This window comes from Myotis davidii, unplaced genomic scaffold (genome assembly GCF_000327345.1).
Source record: "Myotis davidii unplaced genomic scaffold, ASM32734v1 scaffold523, whole genome shotgun sequence".
NCBI classification, from domain to species: Eukaryota; Metazoa; Chordata; class Mammalia; order Chiroptera; family Vespertilionidae; genus Myotis; species Myotis davidii.
Genome location: NW_006295054.1, coordinates 1,189,744 through 1,198,341, shown reverse-complemented (window position 1 = coordinate 1,198,341; position 8,598 = coordinate 1,189,744). Strand labels below are relative to the sequence as shown.

The window sequence follows — 8,598 nt, the reverse complement described above, 5'->3', positions numbered from 1 at the left end:
TGCCGTGTTATTGTTATTACTGTTCCGCGTCTTGTGGCCGCGGCCCCCGGACCGGTGCTGCTGTTGCTGCTGCTCTTCCTCTCGAAGCTTCTTCAGCTTCTTGAGGTAGACCGGGCGGGTGCTCTCCGTCACGGGGCCGGGAGACAGGCCGTAACGGCGGAGCTGAGAGAAAAGCTCCTCGTCCGAGAGCTGCTGAGGCGCCGAAGCCGCCGCCGCCGCCATTTTCTCTCCAGGGTGTTTTACAAGCTCCGCGCTACCGGAAGTGACGCGCCGCCCTAGACCCTGAACTAGACCGGGCTGCGTCGCCCGCCCAGCGCCGCGCGCCGCAGCCAATGGGAGGCGCGGGAGGAGCTCACCTGAGCGGGAAAGGGCCACCTGGGCGCCGTGCGGCTCCCGGGCGGCGAGGCTTCCCACCCCCTCCCCTCGGCGCCCGCACGCGCGCCCCCTGCCTCCCTCTCCTCCCCTCTTAGCGCTGTCCTCCGCCCTGCCCTTCGCAGAGCCTCCCCGGAGCTGCCTCTCGCTAGGCCACCTTGACCTCCTCCTCCCGGGACCCCGCCACGGGGCAGGAGCAATTGAAATGCAATCTCCCTTGAGGCTCCCGATGTTAGTTTCCTGTAATCCAGAACCCCTCTGCGAGGGGAAGCCTCCCAAGACTCAAAAAGAAACGGCCAGAGATATTGGTGATGTCCCTGCCTGACTCCAAGTTCGCTTTGCATGTTGTCTTTTTGCTTGACTTACAAAAAAAAAAGAAAAAAAAAGTGAGTTTCCCTCGCTGCTCTGTTTTGAGAAGCCTCCACTCTAGGGAGAAGATACAGGGTAGACCAATCACAATACAATTTTCTTCACAAGTAAGGTCTATTCATTTCCTTCGTTTGTTGTAAGGTATTACCATGTTTTTCCCCTTTTTAAATCTAGTGACCTCGATAGGTCATCAGTTTTTTGTAATTGAGAGAGCCTATTTGCTTCATTCTATGACTTAGCATCTTTCTAACCTATAGTTATTTATCTTTGTAAATGATTGCTTTTATGCATCTATATTTTTAATTATTTAAGTTTTTTATTGTGTTAGCCCTTTGGACTCTAAGCTTCACCAGCAGAGGACCCTTGCTTTCATTGTTCTCAACGTCAGCCCGATGGCAGCCTAGTAGTTCAATAAACATCTGTTGAAATAATTAATGAATTGCAAAGCTGGAATAGTATGAGGTTAATATTTTGTCATGGTATTAAATAGTGCCAGATGAGGAGGAGAAACCGTCACACAAAGTCAAAAAATTATAAAACAAACCATTAAGACCTAGATATCCAACCCCCTCATTTACAAAATGAGAAATGAATCCCAGAGAGGTAAAATTAGGCCAGTTTGGTAAAGATTGCTTCCCTTTTCCTCACACTCTGGCAGAGCTGACACTTCGTGAGTACTTACACCCTGGTAGCTATACAGCAATACCTAGCACACTATCTGGCATGCTATAGGAATTTTGGGGTGAATGAATTATTTTACCCTATACACATCTACAGAAAAAAAAAGTTAGTTTAAAACTTAAATACCAGCTTTGCAATATCCTGAATCCAACAGCAAAATAATACTCAGTAACCTGAACTTTTGATTTCTCTTAGCAAAAGTTCCTTTTAAAAAAGACAAGACTTTTATCTGGAGGGGCACCTAGTTGTTCTTTATCAACAGACTTAAAAATCTACAAATGTTCCTGAATCTATGACTATTAAAGCACTTTTAAGGTGTTCAACACAGTACATTTTAGCCAGTATGATGATCATGATCCAGGATTTCGTTCCATAATTGGCTGGGTGGGGAGTCAAGTTGTTACAAACTTACCTGAGCTGTGTCTCCCTGTAGCAGGGTGGTTAGGCTTGGGTGGTAAACAACACTGGATATGGACCCAGCCCTGTCTCTCTTATTCTTAGTTCAGCATTTGTTCCATACCCTACTGGCTCTTCAGGTAGGAATCATGGAAGTCTGTTGGTTCAGCCTCTGATTTTCATGAACCTTAAATACCCTTCTATAAGGATTGTAAGGCCATTTATATTTCTGCCTGTGGCTTTGAACAAGTTATTTAACAGTTCTGAGCCTTAGTTTCTGTGTGAACAAAGGAGGAAGGATAAGGATTAAATAAGAGTGTGTCTGCATAATGCTTAGCACCACACCTAACACACAATGTGCACTCAATAAAGGTTAGCCAATAATGTAAACCCAAGCATTGTATGTGTGTTTGGTAGCATGGTTCATGAGAACTCCAAGTAACAGCAATTAAAATGCCACTGCACAGATAGAAATATAAATGGTGAAACTTTTATATCAGCTTATATTGAAGGACCTTCTAAAGAATGATAGGGAACCTAACAATATGTTCAAATAAAGATATTGCTGAGGGATCATTTCCTTAAAGGATTTAAATAATCAGATTTAATAGCTAATGAAGATGAAGGGCTTTGCAACCATGATTCTTGGTCATTTTAACCCTTGGGGGCAGCAAGGTTTGTAATGAATTAGGAATCAAAGGTCTCAGAGTCTCCAAGTTATATGACAAATCATAGGCTCTGTGAACTTCAGTTTATCCTTTTCTAAAATGTTGATATTGCCTACCTTTTTTAGCACACAATTAGTATTCAGTAAGTATTTGTTGAGAATGATGAAAAATACTGTTTGTGAAAATTCTATTCAAATATGTTATTTATATATTCTATATTATAGCCAGATACTAATAACAATGAAAACTACAATTGATATTGAACTTTACAATGAGCTTTCATATACATGGGCTCATTTAATCTACAAGAAATATTACCTCTGAAGATACTGATTTATTGTACAGAACTATGGGGTTATAATTATCCTTTGGATGTTTTTGATCAGATCTGACACTTTCTCAGAACTTTCACTGCCTCAGCATTTTCACTACTCACTTCCAACATTCTCCACATTTACCAGTGGATCTTACTCCTACTTGCAGATTGGCTAACTTTTAAAGCATGAGACTCTACATGGGCAATCTGCAACCACATATTGACAGGGAATGCAATTTCAATTTCACTCCTGCTTCCAAAAATTTGACTAAGGGAAACATTTATGATGATTTCCAGAAGGATTGACAGTCCATCTTTCCCTCTAGATTTTCTTTTTTAAGAGAACAATCTTTTAAAAAAAAAAAATTTTTTTTTTATTGATTTCACATAGAAAAGGAGAGGGAGAGAGAGATAGAAACATCAATGATGAGAGAGAATCATTGATTGGCTGCCTCCTGCAGGGCCCCCCCCCCCCCCCCTGCACACTTCCAACCTGGCCACCTGGGTATGTGCCCTGACAGGGAATCGAGCTGATGACCTTTGGTTCATAGGTCAACACTCAACCACTCAGTCATGCCGGTCAGGCATCCCTCTAGATCAGCGGTTCTCAACCTATGGGTCGCGACCCCTTTGGGAGTCAAACGACCCTTTCACAGGGTCGCCTAAGACCATCGGAAAACACATATATAATTCAATATTGTTTTTGTGATTAATCACTATGCTTTAATTATGTTCAATTTGTAAGGATGAAATTGGGGGTCACCACAACATGAGGAACTGTATTAAAGGGTCACGGCATTAGGAAGATTGAGAACCACTGCTCTAGATGTTTTTAATTTTATCTCTCTTAAGCCTGCTCTCCAGAGACCAGTGTAGCTTGAGCCATATTACTAACACCACACTCACTCTGGTTCCCAGTAACATACCTTTCCCCATGTTGCCGTTTATAGTTATGACATCAGCTTACATTGAAGGACCTTCTAAAAAATGATATGAAACTTAAGGTGTTCAAATAAATATATTGCTGAGGGTTCATTTCCTTAAACAATATTCTTTCTGGTCTCAATATTAGAAATAGTTGCACTTTTCCAACAACTCATTTGTTTTTTGTTTTGTTTTTGCTTCATTTTCTTTTTAATGGTGGCGAAATTCACATGGCATCAAATTAACCATTTTAAAGTGTACAATCAGCGGTATTTAGTACATTTACAATGTTGGACAACTATCACCTCTTTCTGGTTCCAAAACATTTTTCATCACTGCCAAAGTAGATCTTGTACCGATTAAGCAGTCCTTCCCTAGTTCTCCCTCTCTCCAGACCCTAGCAACCACTAATCTACTTTCTGTCTCTATGGATTTAACTATTCTGGATATTTCTTGTAAATGGAATCATACCATATGTGACCTTCTTTTCTGACTCCTTTCACTTAGCGTAAGTTCATCCATGTTGTAGCATGTGTAGTATTTACTTCTTTTGCTGAATAATATTTTATTTATTAATCCATTGATAGACATTTTGGTTGTTTTCACCTTTTGATTAAGGTGAATAATGCTATTATGAACATTGGGCTACAGGTATCTCAATACCTGTTTTCAATTATTTAGGGTATATTCCTAAGAATTACAGATTATATAGCAATTCTATATTTAACTTTTTGAGGAATCACAAAACTGCTTATTTGTTTTTAACTTTATGGATGGACACTGTTGGTTTGCTGACTTGCTATGTATCCCTCTTTGAGAGAACAGCCAGAAAATTCAGACTCAAGCATGTAGTACAAATGTAGAAAGTGTTTAGGGTTCCATCACATATATTTTATAAGTTATTCCCACTGCTGATGCCACTTAAATTGCTTAATTTTATTTTTGTATGCTTCATTTTTAAAAAATGGTTTTAACTTTATCTTCTTAATATGACATGCATGTTTTTAGCTGCCTTTAATCATTTTGTGAAAACCATACAATTCCTCTTGTTGTAGGCAGTGGGAAGAGCACCAGGTGTCTGACCTGTGAAGTCAGATGGGACCTGGGTCAGCAACTTCGGTACTTCAGTTCTGGCTAGGAAAGAATTCAGAGCCAAGACCCACACTGTAAGAGAACATTGATTTGGTAAATCATACAGGTAGAAGAAGTAATTCCTAGAAAAAATGGGCTTAGGAAACAAGCTATACAGGTAAAGGAAGGGCCCTTGGAGCTTCAGAGTGAGGAAGCTAAAGGTAACAGGCCTGGGGGCAGGTGGAGGGGAAAAGTCCTGGGAGAGTTGGTTGTGGGGGGAGGGGAGAAGAGTGCTCTGGGTCCTCTGTCCTAGAGGTTTTAAGGGTGGACATTTTAGGGGAGGTCCCAGGAGAAGATCTCAGTAGAATATTCAGCAGTTTTCCTGGTATGCCCTTTTAAGGTTGTGGTGATCTCCACTGACTGATTAGCGGGCACCAGGGCAGTAAGTCATTACTCAACGCATATGGTCCTGACGTCAGCCGTCAGCCGTGTCTGGTTTTGTTGCTTATCTGGGCCTGGAGCTGGAATACAACTGAAACATAGATGTTATCTCTAGGAAGGAAAGGTCAGGGGGTCCCACCCACATGACCAGCCACTGGCTAGGGGAGGAAAAGTCACCTTGGGGGTGAGGTCCCACCCTACAAGTGATTGTCCGTTGCTAGGCACCTGGGACTTTCCACCCTGGTGACCTTCTATGCCGGCCCATCGTCCTTATCTGTCTAACTGCCTACCACACTCTGACAATCCAAGGAGTAGGTTTCATTAATCATCTTTTTCCATATGAAAAAACTGAAGCAAGAAAAGTTACTTGATTTCCCAGCTGGTGTGGCTCAGTGGTTGAGCATCCATCTATGAACCAGGTGGTCACGACTCAATTCCCAGTCAGGGCACATGCCTGAGTTGCGGGCTTGATCTCCAATGTGGGGGGTGCAGGAGGCAGCCAATCGATTATTCTCTCTCATCATTGATGTTTCTATCTCTCTCTCTCTCTCTCCTCCATTCCTCTCTGGAATCAATAAAAATGTATTTAAAAAGAAAAAGAAAGAGAAGTTACTTGATTCAAGTCTTAAAAGAGTTAGATGGGAATCTGAAACCCATGACCTCCAAGTCCAAATTCCTTCTTCTTTCCATTACAGCATACCACCTCTTGAATGCCTTTCTTCAATCATACAGTAATATATGTAAAGATAAACTTAGTTCCTTCTTTTGTCAACCACCCTAAAAGGAAAATGTCTATAATGGAGTGAGGAAGAAGTCAAATCTTTTACAGTTATATTATTCCTTGGTTTTGTTGCTATATACAGCAACTGGAAAGGAAACTCAAAAATATAGAACTGATTATAACACTTAAGTTTTTAGCAGATCAAAAAAATAACACTGAAGAAAGACATGATTTGCAGGGAGACCAGTAGCAAACTGTTGGAATAAGCGAGAATAATGGAGAAAAATAGATTTGAGTTAGGAGATTAAAAAAAAAAGTAACAATATTATAATGATGTTATCATTTAACTTCTTTTAAAGTGCCTCAACAATGTATTCGCTAGTTTTGATTTACAAGATTCCTGATCTTTATTTTTCTTTTTAATTGCTCAACTTTTATTCAACACTAACACTGCTTCTAAAGAAGCCAGAATAAACAGATTAAAAATACAACATGGTATTGAGAAATGTAGGACAAAATTCTTATCCAATGTTACTGTGAGAATCAGCCAAAAAGTTTCACAGCACGAGCATCTGTTTTATTTTTCTGTATATAACTCAAACAGGTTAGGAATAGTCATATGATTCAAGTAAACAACATACATATGGTTGATAATTATATTCTACTCTAACTATGGAAGAAGACAAATAGCTAAATCATATACTAGAAGTCGTGGAGAGCATTTCATATTCATACATGATGGGCAAGGGCCTCAAAATTAGAAGGTTTGAGTTCTAGTCCCAGTTCTGCAATTAATTAATTGTAGCAATATTTTACATTTTTATATTACCTCGTAGTCTACAAACCCTTTTCATTTTCTCAATCTTTACACCAACCCAAACCAGCAATCATTATTATCTCAGTTCTGTGGCTGAGAAAACTAAGGCTAGAAGCTTCGATCATTTGTCCTTTGTGAGAGCTAGCTAGGGCTGACATCCAAAACCACACCTAGGTTGTCTAACCCTAACTTCAGTATTCTTCTTTCCAGCCCATGATGCCTCACATGGGTAGACTGTAGTGCACAGAATGAGTCATTTCACCTTTTAATTTCTTCATCTCTAGAATGAGAAAGAAATACTGCCAGGAACCAATTCCAACATGTCATAATTTTAAGAGTTTCATCAAAAGGTTGATGAAACTTGGGGACTCAACAGGGTTGAGTCACACATGTAGTCACCTGTTGGGAATGGCTAAAGGCATTTCCCCAAACCTGAATAGGAAACTGATTGTGGCTGCCAGACAGTTAAAGGGCATCTTAATCTACATGTTATTGCCTCCTACTGGCCAAACACCTGAACAGCCGTAGGCTATTCCCAAACTGACAATGCTTCTGTACCCTTTGAAACCTTACCCTTCCAATTGTATTATCTCCACCTTGCCTTAGGACAAATTGTTAATAAAAGCAAGGGTCCTAGACAAGGAGGGAGTCTTCAGTTCCTTTAGCTGAAGCTCCTCTGACCCCCAATGCCTTTCAAAATTATATCTCGTCTCTGGACTCTTTATTAGTCTCTGGATTCCTATATCATCTGCGCACAGCCTTTTCCAGATTCCTGAACCCTTCTTGATGCTGGGACAAGAACCCCGGCAAAATACTTGATCAAGATCCCATAAAATCAAAAACTTTCTGAAAGCCCTTTTTTATAGTACTTACTAGAGGCCCGGTGCACGAATTAGTGCACCAGTGGGGTCCCTCAGCCTGGCCTGCGGGATAGGGTCGAAACAGGCTCTCTGACATCCCTCAAGGCATCCTGGATTGCAAGAGGGTGCAGACCAGGCTAAGGGACCCCACCAGTGCATGATCGGGGCCAGGGAAGGACACAGGAGGTTGGCCAGCCAGGGAGGGACTGCAGGAGGGCTCCAGGGCATGTCCAGACCGTCTCACCCAGTCCCTATCGGCCAGATCCCAGCAGCAAGCTAACCTACTGATCAGAGCATCTGCCCCCTGGGGGTCAGTGCATATCATAGCGAGCAGTTGAGCAGCCTTCACATGTCATTAGTATATCATGCTTTGATTGGTTGAATGGCTGATGGGTCGACCGGACACTTAGCATATTAGGCTTTTATGATATAGGATTGTACTTTTTATTACAGCTACTTATACACTTGTTTTATTTCTCCCACTATACTCTATGTTCCTTGAGATAAGGGTCTGTGTCTTATTGAAATGTGTATCCCTCTCAGCTCCTAGCTTATTGTTGAATGAATAGTAAAGTGATACCACATATCACAAAATAGCGTTTAGAAGACTTTATGGTGACATATAAACAAGAAATACATTAGGGATAGGACTCCTGTATGATTATCTAAAATCAGAAGAGAAATGCTAGTCTAAATTGAGCATGAAGTTTAAGGAATATACCTGCAAAGAGGCTCCTGACAGGCTGCTCTACAGGTTTGATTTCCTTAAGTAGCAAATGGCATTTTAATACCAATGATTTCCTGCCCTACATCATATAAACAGAGAGATCTGAACCCCTCAGTTTATGATTATTCCTTCTTTTCAATGCAGTCCTTTCTTTAAATGACCTTTTATTTGAAGTAAGAGAACTTCGGATGCAAAAGGCATAAAGAATCATCAGGTTTGTATTTCACATGTTCAC

General features: G+C 41.0%; 1 protein-coding gene across 1 annotated transcript in view; it reads right to left on the bottom strand.

Annotated features, from left to right (window-relative positions):
• LEMD3 (LEM domain containing 3) overlaps nucleotides 1-273 on the bottom strand; it is a 90,025-nt gene extending 89,752 nt beyond the window's left edge. The window contains exon 1 of the mRNA XM_015567747.1: nucleotides 2-273. Within this exon, the coding sequence (XP_015423233.1) occupies nucleotides 2-222 (221 nt within the window). The 5' untranslated portion in view covers nucleotides 223-273. The remainder of the gene's footprint in view (nucleotide 1) is intronic.
• Between the last annotated feature and the right edge of the window lie 8,325 nt (nucleotides 274-8,598).